A 17,624-nucleotide genomic window follows, 5' to 3' on the forward strand; every position below is an offset into this window, starting at 1 on the left:
GGGCTGGCTTTGAACCATGATCCTCAGATCTCAGCCTAGTGAGTAGCTAGAATTACAAGCGTTGAGTCACTGTGCCCCAGCCAACTGTTAGCCAACTTTATTAACAAGCCATTTCATAAAATACTTTCCTAAATGAGCCCCCAGGTAGGTATTATGACCACATTTGACTGACAGCACAATAAAACTAAGTTATGGATTTAATGACATCACATTAATAAGGGAAAGAGCCAAAAACCAAACCCATGTGTTGGGATTCTAAAGCTAGTATCCCTCTCAGGTTCGTTTCAAACAGTAGACTCTTGCACACTCTTGCTCACATTTCTGGATCACACTGTTATATAGATTTTCTGTAGAGGTGATTTTTTTTTGGCGGGTCATAGGGCTTGAACACCGCCTGAGCGCTGTCCCTGAGCTCTTCAGCTTAAGGATACTGCCTCTACCCCAGAGTCAAGCCCCACTTTCTAGAGGTTAATTGGAGTTAAGAGTCTCAGGTCCTTTTGTATCTGGGCTGACTTTGAACCTTGATTCTCAGATCTCAGCCTCTTGAGTAGCTAGGATTACAGGTGTGAGCCCCCATGCCCGGCTTGACATTTTCTTTAAGATGTTCAATATATGCGTTTTCAGAAACATCTACTTAATACAAAAGCTGTTTCTGCTACGATGATACATACTTATTTTAAGACAATCTGTTCTGTTTTAGTTACTCCAACATCCCTTTTCCAGCACAGTAAAGGGCCTGTAAAAAAAATAATAACCTTTAGGACGGGGAGTTTGGCCTAGTGGTAGAGTGCTTGCCTAGCATGCACAAAGACCAGGGTTTGATTCCTCAGTACCACATACGTAAAAAAAAAAAAGCCAAAAGTGGTGCTGTGGCTCAAGTGGTAGAGCACTAGCCTTGAGGAAAAGCCCAAGGACTGTGCCCAGGCCCTGTGTTTGAGGGTTTTCCAGGCAGGTGACTTCAGTTTCTGAACGTGTCCAACCTGTCCCACTAAGTTCCCTCCCAGAACAGAAGTCTGTGTAGTATCAGACAGGAAGTAACCCCAAGTGGTAGCACACACCTAGCCCATTAGTGGGGTCAGGGTCTTGACCCGGGGTTGAGGAAATAAAATGAAGTGAGTATCCTCCGGCCAAGACTGTGCCCTCCTCCCTTAGATCCCAGAGTCCTGACTGGGGGCAGAGCCAGGGGCTGCTAACACCGCCCTAGCACTTGCAGCTGGACCACTGTTGCCATGGCGACCCACACACCCAGAGGGGAGGATGCTGAACTCCATCCAAGACAAAAGGAGCAGAGTTGGGACCAAGAGGGGAGAGGTCCATGACCCCGTACCCTGCATCCGGTGGGGGTCTCATTTCCCATCCCCCTCCCACATCCGGCCCCCCCCCCCCCACCAAACCCCGGCCCAAATCCCTCACCCAGTGGAGCCCAGTGGAGCAGAAACTGCGTCAGCGACTCCCCCACGAATCCCCCCCTGCGTGGAGCCCCCTCGGGCCCTTCTAGGCATCTGGAAGTTTCCAGGCCTCTGTGGTTTTCCCGCCCCCTCTCCCTCCCCACCCTGCTCCTCCTTCTTCCCCCCCCCCCCCTCAGCTGGAGAAGCAGAAAAGGCGGCAGCCTGGGCTCTGGCCACGCCCACACGACTGGCTCTGCTCTACCATTGGCTGGGTGGGGTGGGCGGGGTTAGGAGTCCAGCCAATGGGAAGCGAGGCCTCTGAAAGGGGCGGAACCACCAGCCAACAACAACAACAAAAGATTTCCCCCTGGAGTCCAAGATGGGAACTGGAGAATCCCAGGCCTGAGATGACCTTGCAACATACTAAGAATATTCCAGACAAGAAGACAGTCCCACACTTCCTGAGGTTCTTTAGCAGTCAGAGGAGAAACTGAGGCCAATGAACACTTATTATTATACACCTAGGAAAGTTGTAGAATTAAATGTAGAAATTATAATAATAACTAGAGCCGGGCATCCGGTAGCTTTGGTGGGCCTGGGTGTTGTCCCCTGAGTGCTTCAGCTCAAGGCTCCCATCCTGGCCCTTGAGCCACAGCACCACTTCTGGTTTTCTAGTGGTTCACTGGAGACAAGAGTCTGACAGTCTTTAGTGCCCAGACTGACTTTGAACCTTGACCCTCAGATCTCAGCTTCCTGAGTAGCTAGGATGACAGGTGTGAGTCACCGTGCCTGGCTTACACTTGTGTGTGTGTGTGTGTGTGTGTGTGTGTTTTAAATCAAGGATGGCACTCTACCATTTAAACCATAATCAATCCTACTTCCAGCAATGTGGCCCTCAATTGGAATTTACTATCTCTTAGAATTTTTGGGGTGTGTGTGGGGGGGAAGTGGTCTGGCATCAAGCTGTTGTCCCTGTCTTCTCCATTGTCTCAAGAACGAGCCTCACTTCCACATTATGTATCTGCCATTATCCCTCAAGCGTCCTTCGGTATCTCTGCCACACTGGAGTTTGGGATTTGGGTGGAGACACACATAATAGATTAAGGTATTTGAGCCTTGGGGGCTTGCTGAAAGGATTCGAGGGAGGATGAGCCAGCAGGACTATACAGAAAATTATCTGAAATGACTTCCAGTTTCCTATGTCTTATGGAGAATAAGATAGTTCAGAAAGGAACTAAGGGTCTGCTTAGCATTGGTGGCTCATGCCTGTAATCCTAGCTATTCTGGAGGCTGAGATCTGAGGATTGCGGTTCAAAGCCAGCCCAGGCATAAAAAGTGAGACTCTCAACTCCGATGAACCATCAGAAAACCAGAAGTGGCACTGTGCCTCAAGTAGCAGAGTGCTAACCTTGAGCTGAAGAGCTCAGGGACAGCCCCAAGTTCAAGCCCCACAACCGACCAAAAAGAAAGAAAGAGAAAAAAGAACCAAGGACCTATCAACCCTCACCTTGAAAGTAAGATGGCAGGTATAGATAGATAGGATTGGCTGATTAATAAAATCGATTAGTATGACTGTATAATATCTTGCCATAAAATCATCATTAATGTCCCATCAATCAGGAATGATTCTTGCTGGCTTCTCAATAGGGTGTATTACTACCATGAAAGTAAGCAGTGTTTTACCTAATTAATTTGTCAGTCATGGGGCTTATTAAGTCACATGGCACAGTGCCCACTCTCCTTGAATGGACCCTGGGCTAGATCTAGGGAGACTGGCCTAAGGGAGAGGAGTGGAGACGTCAGTCCTCCCAGCGTCCTAGAGAGGCAGCGTAGCCACGTCGGAAGTGGTGCGCCTGCGCGCTTCCGGCTGGGCCGCAGTGCGCCGGCGCGCTTCCGGCTGGGCCGCAGTGCGCCTGCGCGCTGCCGAGGTGGCGGGAGGTGGGCGCGCTGGCGTGCGCGGAGGCTGTCCTCGCTGTGTAATGGCCCCGCGGACGGCGGGATCCGGTAAGTGACCCAGTCCGGTGTCGGTGGGGAGTTCCGGATTGTAGAGCGCGGCGGGGGTCTGGAGGCCGGAGGTCGGGGCCTGCGTGTGGGTGATCCGGGGAGGGGGGGCGGCGGCATGGGGAAGCGGAGGCTGAGGTGACGTCTCCGGGCCTAGTCCCTGCATCGAAGCCTCCTTTCCCGGCCAGCACGGAGGAAACTTCGTCTATGTAAGGTGTTCGGCGAGAAACGATGCCGCAGGGAGGAAACGAGGTAAGCCGCGGGGAGTTGATTGGGCCACGCTCCCGGATGGACTCCCGGGTCCGGATCGGAGGAGGAGCGGGCGCTGCTTCTCAGCGGCGCTTCCCTTTTCCGGGGTGGGTCCGTGGGAATTGTGTCCTGGGCCTTGTTTTTTTACAAGATGGGGCCGTTCCCCGCTCAGCCCGCCCGAGGGACTGTGGACAGGTGATAGATGTTCTTTCCTTTGTGCCAGTCCCTGGGGCTTGAGCTCAGGGCCTGAGCACTGTCCTTGGGCTTTCTCAAGGCTAGAGCTCTCCACCACTTGAGTCGCAGCACCACTAGGTATGTGGGACCAAGGGATGGAACCCGGATCTTCGTGTCTTCATCATGCATGCTAGGAAAGCAGTCTTATCACTAGGCCAAACTTTCAGCCTGCCTATCTGTCTTATCTAGCTATCTGTCTATCTAGCTATCTATCCATCCATCCATCCATCCATCCATTCATCCATTCACTTTACTCGTTTGGTTACAAGGGATCACCAGTCCCAAGATCGCCCTTTCAAAACGTGGCTGTGTATATTACCACCCAACTGTTGTGTATGTGTGTTTTCCCCAGTCCCAGGGCTTGAACTCAAGACCCTGGGCTCTGTTCTTCGCTTTTTTTTTTTTTTTCCTCTTTCTCTTTTTGTTTTGTGGGTCATGAAGCTTGAACTCTGGACCTGGGTGTTGTCCCTGAGCTCTTCAAGTCAAGGCTACCGCCCTGCCCCTTGAGCCTAGGGCCACTTCCAGTTTTCTAGTGGTTAATTGGAGAGTCTCACAGGCTTTAGTGCCTGCCCTGGCTTTGAATCCAGACATCAGATCTTAGCATCCTGTGTAGCTAGGATTACAGGTGTGAGCCACCCCACTTGGCTGGTACTCTGTTTGTTTGTTTGTTTTTCTTTTTGTGGGTCATGGGGCTTGAAGTCTGGGCCTGGGGGCTGTCTTCAGCTCAGGGCTACCTACCTACCCCTGGGCCCACATTGTCCTTCAGCTCACATTGTCCTTCAGCTCTTCAAGTCAAGGTTACCGCCATACCCCTAGAGCCAGTCCCATTTCCCTTTTCTAGAGGCTAATTGGAGTCTCATTGATTTTACTGCCTGGGGGCTGGCTTTGAACTGAGATCCTCAGATCTCAGCCTCCTGAGTAGCTAGGATTACTGGTGTGAACCACTGTGCCTGGCTCCTTCAGTTTTCTAATTTTTTTTCTTTTTTTATGTTTTGGTTTGCCAAGCCTGGGGCTTGAAGTCAGGGCCTGGGCACTGTCCTGGGCTTTCTCAAGGCTAGAGCTCTACCTCTTAAACACCACTTCTGTTTTTTTTTTTTTCTGTGTATTCAGTACTGAATAATCCAAAGGGGGGTTTCATACATGCTAATTAAGCACTCTACCACTAGGTCACGTTCCCAGTCCTTCTGTTATTTTCTAATCTTTTTTTTTTTTTGCCAGTCCTGGGCTTGAGCTCAGGGCATGAACCCTGTCCTTGGACTTTCTCAAGGCTAGAGCTCTACCATTTGAGCCTCAGCACCACTTCTAGCTTTTTTTTATGTATGTGGTACCGAGGAATTGAACCCGGGTCTTCGTGCATGCTGGGCAAGCACTTTAACCACTAGGCCAAACTCCCGGCCTATTTTCTAATCTGTGCTAGATTTGAACCCAGGACCTCTGGAGCATATGAAGCAATGCGCTTTGCCCACACCTTTCCTTCATTCCTTTGGGTGTGGGTTGAATCTGTGTGAAGGGGAAAAAAGATGGTACCAGTGATATATGTAAGGAAAATGGAGAAGGAAGAGCAGGCAGGCCTGGATCTCAACAGACAGGAACGGTTAGAAGGCACACTTAGAAGTTGTGCAAAGGGGTGAGGCCATCTATGGGGCCAAGCAAGAAAGCTGGGTATATTATCAGGTACCAGATGGGGACTAGAGGAAATTGGTGAAACCCAGAACAGAATTTTTCACCCTGGGGCAAATACTTCAGGCACACCTAAGGTTATGAGGTGAGGGTGAGTCCTTCAGTATATCTTGGAAGGATCATTAAGACATTGTGTTTTATTGCCCAGAATACACATGAGACTCTCCATGTACTTATCAAGTGACATTTGAGCATGAAAGTAGACAAAATTAGACCAGGAAGCATGGCCTAGTGCTTGCCTAGCATGCATGAATCCATGGGTTCAATTCCTCAGTGCCATATAAACAGAAAAAGCTGGAAGGGATGCTGTGGCTCAAGTGGTAGAGCACCAGCCCTGATCCAAAGAAGCTCAGTGGTAGTACCTACACCCAAGTTCAAGTCCCTCCAGGACTGGTAAAAGTCTTATGGGGCCTTTTTTGGGGGGGGGGGTTCATAGGGCTTGAACTCTGGGCCTGGGTGCTGTCCCTGAGCTCTTCAGCACCAGGCTACAGCCTCTCCTTGAACCACAGTTTCACTTCCTGTTTTCCAGTGGCGGTAGACTCTCAGGGTCTTTAGTGCCCTGGCTGGCTTTGAACTGTGATCCTCAGATCTCAGCCTCCTGAGTAGCTAGGATGACAGGCGGGAGCCACCACACCTGTCTCCAGCCCTAGTTCTTTCCCCTTGTTTTATTTTTACTACCTGACACCTATCAGTGTCAAGCATCCTTTTTGATTTTTGTTTGTAGTGAGACTTGAACTCAGAGCCTGGGTGCTGTCCCTGAGCTCTTCAGCTTAAGGCCTTTCTCTTCTCTACCAAATAAGCCACAGTACTACTCTGGTTTCTGAGTGGTTAATTTGGAGATAGGAGTCTCTTGGATTTCTTACCTGGGTGGGCTTTGAATTGTGATCCTCAGATCTCAGCTTCTTGAGTAGCTAGGATTGTGTGAGCCAGTAACACCTGGCTTCAAGCATTGTTTGTATATGAGCTATTTTCTATCTCTTGGGCTTTATTCAGTATTATGACTTTAGTACCTGGGACACAAAGTGGGTGCACTGTTGGGGGCCGAATGTGGGGTCAGTGACCTTGGACCTGCACAATTGAATACACAAGAAAGTAAGCTGGGGCCGGAGTTTGCCTAGTGGTAGAATGCCTGCCTAGCACGCACAAAGACCCAGATTCGATTCCTCGGTACCACATACATAGAAAAAGGCTGGAAGTGGTACTGTGGCTCAAGTGGCAGAGTGCTAGCCTTGAGAAAAACCCAAGAACAGTGCTCAGGCCCTGAGCTCAAGCCCAGGACTGGCAAAAAAAAAAAGAAAGTAAGCTGTTATCATGATGACTTTGGGCTATGTCAATCGCTTCTCATTTAACCTATTTGAGACTTGATTGCTGTTTTGTAGGAATGTAACCCCTGGCAGTTTCCTGGTTTTCAGAAAAGTATTTAAGGTTGGAACTTGAAATAAAGGAGGCTACAATCTTAAGCTCACAGCTTGTCTTGGGCTGGTGACTTGAGCTGGAGTCCTCCCCACCCCATCTTTTCCTTGTCGTTGTCTTCTTTTCCAAGTCCCTACCCCCTAAGTCAGGAACCCCCATTCACTGCCAGCTGGCTCCTGCAGTGCACAATAAATGTATGTTAAATTCTTGAAACAGTGACTCGAAATTGCAACATAAAAAGGAATAGTATTCAATGCCTTTTTTTTGGATATTGGGATTTGAACTTAGTGTGTATAACTTGCTAGGCAGGAACTCTACAACTGGACCATGCCTCCAGCCTCTTTAAAAAAATGTATGTATATATATATAGCATAATGTGTTGTATATATAATTGTTATTTTGGTTAGTCTTGGGGCTTGAACTTGGCCTGGGTGCTGTCCCTGAGCTCTTCAGCTCAAGGCTACCACCCTACCCCTTGAGCCAAGCCCCACTTCCCATTTTCTAGTGATGAATTGGAGATACGAGTCTCAAGATCTTTTGTGCTCTGGCTGGCTTTGAACCTTGATCCTCACATCTCAGCCTCCTGAGTAGCTAGGATGACAGGCGTGAGCCACGGCGCCTGGCTTTCTATATATATTTTAATTATATTCTGGAATATTTCCAGGGTTTACCTTAATTGGCCACAGTGTCGCCCTGGTCTGCTCCGTCGTGGTAAATATATCTACAGCTGCTGGCCACACGTGTCTTCCTCTTACATAGAGATGACCCCTTGGAGACAACATGGAACTACATGTGAATAATGTCTTTTTTTGTTTTTTCCTTTTTTTTTCTTATAATTCCCTCTCAAACAGGCATGTTGACTGTTTAAAGTCTCACGCTCCCCAGCACTTTGGATGTTCCTACAAATTGTCTCCTGTCGCAAAGGCCTCAGAAACTCCACAGCCAAGCTTGCAGACTTGCTTTGCCCCCAGCTGAACGGCCCTCGAACTTGAACTATGCCTCCAGGCAGATGGAACTCTGTTCATCCAGGACGGGCTCGGGTGTCCAGAGGACGGGGCCACCTCTCAAAGGTAAAGAAGGAGCAGGAAGATGATAATATCGGGCAGACTACCAGGCCACAGACACTCAACCACAATGGCCAGGAGCTGTTCCGCCAGCTGTTCAGGCAGCTGCGCTACCACGAATCGTCTGGGCCCCTGGAAACTCTGAGCCGGCTCCGAGAACTGTGTCGCTGGTGGATGAGGCCTGACGTTCTGTCCAAGGCACAGATGCTGGAGCTGCTGGTGTTGGAGCAGTTTCTGAGTATCCTCCCTGGGGAGCTGCGGACCTGGGTGCAGCTTCACAGCCCCACGAGTGGCCAGGAGGTGGTCACGCTGTTGGATGAGTTTCAGCGGGACCTGGGTGGACTGTCACAGAGGGTAAGTGGTGCCGTTTGAATTGTGTGCCTGTGCATTGAGGGTTAGCATGGTCTGTGAGCTCAATGGGGGAAATCTCTTCTTCCTGGCTTTTTTTTTTTTTTTGCCAGTCCTGGGACTTGAATTCAGGGCCTGAGCACTGTCCTTTGACACGTTTTGCTCAAGGCTAGTGCTCTGCCACTTGAGTCACAGCACCACTTCTGGCTTTTTCTGTGTATGTGGTACCTAGGAATTGAACTCAGGGTTTCATGCATGCTAGGCAAGCACTCTACCATTAGGCTACACTCCCCACCCTCCCCTGCCCCTTTTTTCTTTTTTTTTGTCAGTCCTGGGGCTTGAACTCGTAGCCTGGCCATTGTCCCTGAGCTTCTTTTTGCTCAGGGCTAGCACTCTACCACTTTAAGCCACAGCTCCATTTACCTGTTTTTTGATGGGCCCTTGGTGAGATCAGGGTCTTGCTGGACTTTTCTGTCCAGGCTGTCCTAGAACCACAATCCTCAGATCTCATCCTTGGGAGCTAGGATAACAGGGGTGAGCCACCGTGCCTGGACCCTGAGCCATGGACCCAGCAGTTAGAATCCTTTCTTTGCTTCCCAGAGAACCTCTGTCTCCAGGACAGTGTCAGCAAATACCTATAAATCACAGTAACTAGGTGTTGTTTATGTTTTTGTTTTTTTTTCTTTTGCCTGTCCTGGGACTTGAACTCAGGACCTGGGCACTGTCCCTGAGCCTCTTTGTGCTGCTTTCACCAGAGTGCCACTTTTGACTTTTTTGTTGGAGACAAGCGTCTCACGGGCTTTCCTACCTGGGCTGGCTTTGAACTGTGATCCTCAGATCTCCGCCTCCTGAGTACATAGGATGACAGGTGTGAGCCACAGGTCCCCAGCTAGTAATTAGGTTTAGACACCGTGACTTAGGCTGTATAAGCGGGACCATCTCCAGCTGGGCACCGGTGGCGGTCTCCTAGCTACTCAAGAGACTCTTCTTTTGGAACGTAGTCTGCAGCCATCGTAGGCAGGCTGTCTCCAACGAACTACCCAAAAGCTGGAAGTGGAGCCGTAGCTTGCGTGGTGAAGTACTACCCTTGAGGAAAAAACGCAAAATAGCTCAGGATCAGCGCCCAGACCCTGAGTTCAAACCTCAGGATCGGCGCTCCCAAAATGGATGGTAGTGGGGCTTTCAGGTGAATTCCTTAGAAATTGACCCTGTGGCTTCTGGGTTTCTGATTCGCAGGGATCCTCTCACAAGCTTTTTTTTTTGGCCAGGATCCAGACCCTGCTAAGAGCTTGGATGTACACTGGCTGGGCACTGGAGCGCTTCAGTCTGCACAGATCTACTCCCCAGCTGCTTCTCTCCGCAATGGCTTTGCCCCCTGGAACTGCTTGGAGCCTTCTGGTAAAATTGGAGTACATGACTTCCTGTCTGGGAAATCTGGTGTTCGCTGTGTGGCTTCTATCGCCCAGCCTTATTGTCACGTTTCTACGCTGTCCTCTTGCTATCCTCTCACAAGAGCCTCTGTGTCTCCCTAGCTCCTTTCCTTCCTTCCTTCCTTCCTTCCTTCCTTCCTTCCTTCCTTCCTTCCTTCCTTCCCTTCCCTTCCCTTCCCTTCCCTTCCCTTCCCTTCCCTTCCCTTCCCTTCCCTTCCCTTCTCCTTCCTTCCTTCCTTCCTTCCTTCCTTCCTTCCTTCCTTCCTTCCTTCCTTCCTTCCTTCCTTCCTTCCTTTTTGGTTGTTGGTCATGGGGCTTGAACTCAGGGCCTGGGTGCTGTCTTACCTTTTGCTCAAGGCTAGTGCTCTACTTCTTTTTTTTTTTTTTTTTTGCCAGTCCTGGGCTTGGGCTCAGGGCCTGAGCACTGTCCTTGGACTTTCTCAAGGCTAGAGCTCTACCACTTGAGCCTCTTGAGCCTCAGCACCATTTCCAGCTTTTTTTTCCCTATGTATGTGGTACCCAGGAATCGAACCCAGGTATTTGTGCAAGCACTCTACCACTAGGCCAAACTCCCAGCCTCCCCCTCTTTTTTTTTTTTGGTCAGTTGAGGGTCTTGAACTCTGGGCCTGGGCACTGTCCCTGAACTCTTCAGCTCAAGGAAGGCTACCACTCTACCCCTTGAGCTGTAGCACCACTTCCAGTTTTCTAGTGATTAATTGGAGATAGTGCCCAGGCTGGCTTTGAACCACCATCCTCAGAGCTCAGCCTTCTGAGTAGCTAGGATGGCAGGTGTGAGCCACCAGGCCCGGCCATTTTTTGTTGTTGTTGGTCATGGGGCTTGAACTCTGGACCTGGGCGCTGTCCCTGAACTCTTCAGCTCAAAGCTATCGCTCTACCACTTGAGCCGTAGCACTATTACCAGTTTTCTCTTGGTTCATTGGAGATAAATGTCTTTTTGTGTCTGGGCTGGCTTTGAACTGCGATCCTCAGATCTCAGCCTCCTACGTAGCTGAGATTATAGGGGTGAGCTACCAGTGCCGGCCTCTCCACCTCCTGTGATGCATGCCTGGCTAGCTCTTCCTCCCCTCGCACCTCAACCTTCCATCCTCTGCCCACTCTTAGCACACAGCGAGGGCCTTTCCAGTGGGAGTTTCCCAGCAGTCTTTGCTACTCAGGGATCCAGAAATGGAGAAGAGTGGGGTGGGGGGCATCTCATAATGCTTTCTTCTCCTTCATCTCCTTCAGATAGCCTCAGTGTCCACGTGTCTGACCCTTCCCAGAAAGAGGAAAGCCCAGGAGACCAGGTAACTCTACCAGGGCCCTGACCGCCCCGCCCCCAAGGTGAGCCTCAAGGGCCTTGGACCTCACGGATGTGCCTGCTCTCCAAGAGAGCACGGCAGCTCCCAGCCTGATGACCTCACACCCAGAATCCTGGGTCCCTGCAGTCCACAGTGTCCCGTGTCTCCCCCCCACCCCCAGGTGTTGACTCAGTAAAGCCACACTTGTCTCTGTGAGGGCTGGCGCTGCGAGCCCGCTTTCAGCATGATATCTTTTCAGGTGGAGTTGGCGTTCAAGGATGTGGAGGTGACTTTCTCCCAGGATGAGTGGGACTGCCTGAACTCTGCTCAGAGAAACCTCTACCAAGATGTGATGCTGGAGAATTACGGGACCCTGGCTTCTCTGGGTAAGTCTTCAACACCCCCCCCAGGTGTGTGCGCATGCGTGGGCGCGTATGTATGCGCGTGTTAGAACGTGGGGCTGTCCTTGAACTTCTGTGTTCCAGGCTGTAGTGCTCTACCACTTTGAGCCCCAGCATCACTTCTGGTTTTCCTGTGGTTCATTGGTGAGAAGTCTCTCGTACTTTCCTGTCCAGGCTGGCTTTGAACCACAATCTTCCAGATCTCAGCCTCCTGAGTTGCTAGGTGACACACATGAAGCAGCTCCCTTGGGCTTTTCCTCGCCTCTCTCTCGTCTGCTCAGGGCCATCTCAGATGCCTGCCAGGTCTCCTTTCTCTCCTTTACCAGGGCTTCAGGGTAGCGCCCTGTGTTGACCTCTCTCGTGTCCCCATCCTCTGTTTTGCGCAGCGGGGTCATTTTCCAAACCTGCTCTGATCTCGTGGTTAGAGGCGAGAGAGCCCTGGGGCCTGGATATGTCGACAGTTCAGCCTGAGGCAGAGGCGGACCCTCCTTGTCCTGAAGGTGAGTTCTGGACATCACTCCAGGTCGTGCCCTTTCCCCTGTCTCCTCTTTGTTTTTGCTGTCGGTGGTGAGGGTTGAACTCATGGTCTAAGAGCTGTCCTGGAGATTTTTCACTCAAGCCTTGTGGCCCTACCACATCGAGCCACAGCTCCACTTGGGGTTTTCTGGTGGTTCCTTGGAGCTGGGAATCTCCCTAGACTTTCCCGCCCCTGCTGGCCTTGAACCTCAGTCCTCCCATCCCAGCCTTCTTTGAGGTAGGATGGCAGGCACAAACCTCACCCGGGTGACATCGTAAGCCCCTTCCCCGGATGGGAGGCGAGTTCATTTCTCCCATTTTCCTCTTGTCAGGAGGTGAGCTCCAGCTTCAGCCAAGCCAAACCCAGAACTCTCTAGAATCCAGTGAACCCTCCTCTGTGGCATCCGGGCATCCTGTAACAGATACGGAGGAGGGCCCGGGGATCCGAGACCCGGTGAAACAGGAGAACCAGAAAGTGACCCCGCCCTGTGGGACCCCCATCCACGTGCCAGTGAAGACAGAAGAAGAGACCAGCTGTAGTCCCGGATCAGGACGCCACACTGAAGAGTTGGAACAGAGTAACACTGTTGACGTCAAGCATAGTACCTGTTTGAGAACTTCCAGAAAAAAGCGATCTCTCAAACATGGCTGTGGCCTGCCATTCAGAAAAAATGCCCACCTTCTTGATTACAAGAAATACGGGAAGGGGCTGAGACATGCGCAGAGAGCGCTGAGCTTGCATCCCAGAATTCCCAGCGACCTGAAAGAGAACGAGGACGCTGCTTGTGGGGAAAGCTTCAGCCTCCCCTCCCCGCCCCACCAAGAGCCGACTCCTGATCCCCTGGGTCTGCTGACCCCACCCAGTGACTGTGGGACCCCCTTTCATTCCAGCTCCCACCTCCTGTTTCACCCAAGACTGCCTGCTCCAGAGAAAACCTTTAAATGCCGGGTGTGTGAGAAAGCCTTCAAGTGGCACTCAAACTGCCTGCGCCACGAGAAAATCCACACGGGCGTGAAACCTTACAAGTGTGGTTTTTGTGAGAAAGCCTTCCTGTGGTTTTCCTCCTACCGCCTGCACGAGCACACGCACACGAAGCAGCTGTGCATGCCGCCACAGCTGTACGAGGAGGCCAGGTCGAGCTTTCGCACGCAAGAACGGGACGGGGAAAAGTACTTCATCTGCAGCCACTGCGGGAAATCGTTCCACGGGAAATCGTACGTTCTCGAACACCAGCGGATCCACACGAGGGAGAAGCCGTACCGATGCGGCAGCTGCAGAAAAAGCTTTCGGTGGAGGTCTAACTTCAACCGCCACATGAGGCTACACAGTGAGAAACGGGAGGCTGGGAAGGAAAAATGCCGGCAGAGACGGCCCAGACAGCCCCACGCGTCCCCCACGGCGGCGAGAACGCCCCCTCCCCCACCCCTGGATCCCACTTGCAATCCAAAGAAAAAACTGGCACACCAGCCAGTGCCCGCCCGAGACAAGCTGTACCACTGTAACGAGTGTGGTCAAAGCTTTGCCTTCCGACCGGCATTTATTGTCCATAAGAAGAATCACGCCATTGAGAGGAAAACGGAAATGCGGCCGTCTTTGAATCCAGAAACAACATTTGCAAGGCCCCGGGCCAGTGGCAGTGCCGAGGAAAAACCCTATAAATGTAGCCAGTGTGACAAAGTATTCCGACATCACTCCTTCCTCCTCATCCACCAGCGAGTTCACACCCGGGAGAAACCTTACCAGTGCAAGGAGTGTGGCAAAGCGTTCCGATGGACCTCCAACCTCTATCGCCACCGGAGGCAGCATTCCACCAGCCTCCACTACAAATACGGCCATATCTCTAAGGAGGCCCCGAAACCACAGCCCGAAAGCTCTCACGATCGCAAAGCTTTCTGGTGTCAAGAATGTGGGAAAACCTTCACCCGGAAACGAAGCCTTGTAGATCACATGGGTATCCACAGTGGGGAGAAACGGTACAAGTGCAATATGTGCAGCAAATCGTACGATCGGAAATACCGCCTCGTGAACCACCAGAGAATTCACGCGACAGAGAGGCCTTACACAAGTCCGTGGTGTGGGAAAGATTTCAGGGACTTGCAAGCCTTTTCTCTGCACCAGAAACCACACACCAGGGTGGCACAGAGCAAAAGCACCCTGCCTGCTGTGGCAGACCCACGGGAATTCAAACCACTGGAAGAGAAGCCTCTTGAAAGCCACGAAGGCGAAGGCCCTTCCACTCAGGACTCCACGATTCCCAGACTCCAGAATGGATCCACTGGAAAAAAAGGCCACAAATGTAATCTCTGTGGCAAGATCTTTTGGAAGAGTTCTCTACTCCTAAGCCACAGGAGATTTCACACGCGAGAGAGGCCCTTCACATGCGCCATGTGTAGCAAGACTTTCAGATGGCCTTCAAATTTGGCTCGGCACATGAAAAAACATATTTAAGATTTGGCCGCCAGGCACCAGGTTATCTCCTGCCTTTTGGTCATCTTGAGCTACTTCCTGTGGGGCTGAGATCTGAAGATCCAGGGTTCAAAGCTAGCCTGGACAGGAAACGTTCCAGAGACTTCTTTTATCTCCAGTAAACTACTGAACACAGCCAGAAGCGAAGCTATGGATCAAGTGGCAGGGCACGAGCCTTGAGCCAAAGAAACTTGGGCAACAGTACCCAGACCACCAAGACTGGCATAGAAGTAAACCAACCAAACAAAACCCGTTACAGTCAACCCCCCGTGCTTCTAGAAGAAATTCTGAGTCTTTTTCGATGTCGGCTAGGGGCTTGGGGGTGTCTCAGCTACAAGTGGACGAAAGTGGGGTACTAAGCTCCCAAAAGTGTTTGAACACTGCATTCTTTTAATAATCATCTTGTCGGGCCCTGCGGCAACATGGCTGTCCACGGAGAAAGTTCCAGACTAGAACGGGCGGGATGTTCGTTAGCACTGATCGGAAGGGACCAGCTAGAAGGTGAGGACTCACGTCGTGTGCTCTTCGTATGCTTCCCATCTCAGTTGGTGCTACACCACTCTTCGAGCTTCATTCTGTTTACCAAGTTAGTGTGTCTAACCTTCCTAACCTGATAGATTGTTTCTGTTTTTTTGTGTGTTTTTATTTTGATGTGGGTCCTTAGGGCTTGAACTCAGGGCATGGGTGTTGTCCCTGAATGGTTTTTGGTTTTTTGCCACTCCTGGGGTTTGAACTCAGAGCCTGGGTCCTGGCCTTGAGCTTTCTCAGAACTAGAGCTCTACCACTTGAGCCACGGCACCACTTCTAGCCTTTTCTGTGTGTGTGGTACCAAGGAATCGAACCCAGCTCTTTCATGCGTGCTAGGCAAGCTCTTTACCCCTGGGCCAAACTCCCAGCCCTCCTGTGAAACTTTCGTCTTAACCCCCCAAAAAAGTTACAACTAGATTTGCAAGTCCAAGTGGGAGGTCGCTAACTTGGAGCAAAACAAAAGGAAGCCTCAGGGACAGCACCCAAGCCCTGAGTTCAAGCCCACTCACTGTCACCATTCATCCTTCAGTCATGTGAAGTAGCTCTTATGTACCAAGTGCGCATGTCACTTCCATTGTGATCTGACCACAGAAGGAACAGCCAAGACCACTTCATAAAATGGTGCCTATAGATTGCTTAGGGTGGCATCTTGGCATGTGAGCATGGCTTATTACTCATATTTTGCACCACACTGGACTGTGGGTTCGTGATCACAGAATAAGAATGTAAGCCTGTCTTCCTAGCTACTCAAGACGCTGAGATCTAGAGGATCATGGTTCAGAGCCAACCCCAGGCAGGAAAGTCTGTGAGATTCTTTCTCTCCAGTGAAACTATCCAAAAAGCTGGCAGTGGAGCTGTGGCTCACGTTGATAGATACCTTTGAGTTTTAAAAACTCTGGAATAAATAACAACTTGGGGCCCAGGACCCTAGCTCAAGCCCCAGGACAGGCACCAAAAAAAGTATATAGTCACAATCGGGGTGATGATAGACAAATTAACAGTCGTATCATCTCCGGATAGGAGGGGCTGGTAGTGTCAGAAAGGTCCGTGGTGACATAGGGAAAGCCAACAGGTATTTCCTTTCCTTTTTTCTATCAGTGCAAGAAAACTGAGCTTTTTAACAAGGTAATTATAATGGGTTCTTTTCACCTCCGCTCATAATATATCCAAATAAAAAATGCTGAAGCTTGGGCTCTGACATCTCGATTCTTTATTCTTAACTCTGCCAATATTATTACTTGTGATGTGTCTCTTTCTTTGGGGGGAGTGGTGGGGAGGTGTCCTGGGTCTTGAACTCAAGGCCTGGGCTGTCTTCTGAGCCTCTGTGCTCAAGACCAGTGCTTTACTACTTGAGCCACACAGTTCCACTTTAGGTGTTTTCTATTTAAGTAGTATTGAGGAGTCGAACCCAGGGCTTCAGGAATGTCAGGCAAACACTTTACCACTAAGCCATTCTCCCAACCTCTGTCTCTTTTTTTTGGGGGGGGGGGCAGTCATGGGCCTTGAACTCTGGGCTCAGGCACTGTCATTAAGCTTGTATTTCTGTGGTACTGAGAAACTGAACCCAAGGCTTCATGCACCCTACGACTGAGCCACAAACCCAGACCCCATTCCACTTTGGGAATGAAGAGGGGCCTTGTGGAGATGACCTTTGACCTGTGAGGTTGGGTGCAAGGAGACCGCAATCATGTGATTTAGGGAAATGGGGTAGATATGGCACCTCTAAACTGCCCAGAAATGCCCCCTTCTCTTAGAGGTTGCCACAACATTTACCTTGAGTGGTGCTATGGCTCAAGTGGTAGAGCAACCAGCTTTGAGCCCAAAAGCTCAGAGCCTGTGCCAGGTCCCGAGTTCAAGAAGCTCCCAGTCCCAGGGGGAGGAAAAAAGAATCGGAGAGAGGTCCTCAAAGCATCTGCAGTCTGCCTTCAAGCTCCTGTAAATGACAGATGTGCATGCGCTGTATAGACTGGACGACAGAACCCTGGCCTGTCAGTCAAGCTCTAATAGGGATTTTCCTTTAAAAATTCTCTAGAGGGGCTGGGAGTGTGGCCTAGTGGTAGAGTGCTTGCCTAGCATGCATGAAGACCTGGGTTCGATTCCTCAGTACCACATACATAGGAAAAAAGTAGGAGTGGTGCTGTGAGAAGTCTTTTTTTTTTTTTTTTTTTTTTTGCCAGTCCTGGGGCTTGAACTCAGGGCCTGAGCCCAGTCCTTGAGCTTCTCAAGACTACAGCTCTACCACTTGAGCCACAGCACCACTTCTGGCTTTTTTCTATGTGTGTGGTACCGAGGAATCGAACCTGGGTCCTCGTGCATGCTAGGCAAGCTCTCTGCCTCTAGGCTAAACTCCTGGCCCTTGGAAATGTCTTGTAGGCTGACACACGGGACCACAATAAAGTGTCACAGCCACAGGCGCGTGCAGGCTGAGGGCTAGGCTGGAATGCTTACATAATAAAGATGAGGTTGCTAGGCGCCCTGCCCCCTTCCTCTCTTCCCTTCACTGCTGGTAGCTCTCCCTTCTCAGACTCTCCTGCTCTAGAACCTTCCAACAGGTGAGCTTTATTAATTCACTGGTATTACTTTTCTGTCAGCCATGGGGCTTGAACT

The 17,624-nt window shown here is 50.7% G+C and overlaps 1 protein-coding gene across 1 annotated transcript; it reads left to right on the forward strand.

Moving 5' to 3' along the window:
* The first annotated feature begins 3,310 nt into the window (after positions 1-3,310).
* Positions 3,311-16,208, forward strand: Znf445 (zinc finger protein 445). The gene is made up of 7 exons (XM_090323396.1): positions 3,311-3,392; positions 7,817-8,383; positions 9,646-9,775; positions 11,053-11,111; positions 11,365-11,491; positions 11,893-12,006; positions 12,355-16,208. The coding sequence occupies exons 2-7, from the start codon at positions 7,961-7,963 to the stop codon at positions 14,469-14,471; spliced, it is 2,970 nt and encodes a 989-aa protein (XP_090179522.1). The 5' UTR covers positions 3,311-3,392; positions 7,817-7,960; the 3' UTR covers positions 14,472-16,208.
* Positions 16,209-17,624: the final 1,416 nt, after the last annotated feature.

The sequence above is a fragment of the Megascapheus bottae genome, chromosome 32 (genome assembly GCF_031878675.1).
Source record: "Megascapheus bottae isolate mThoBot1 chromosome 32, mThoBot2.hap1, whole genome shotgun sequence".
NCBI classification, from domain to species: Eukaryota; Metazoa; Chordata; class Mammalia; order Rodentia; family Geomyidae; genus Megascapheus; species Megascapheus bottae.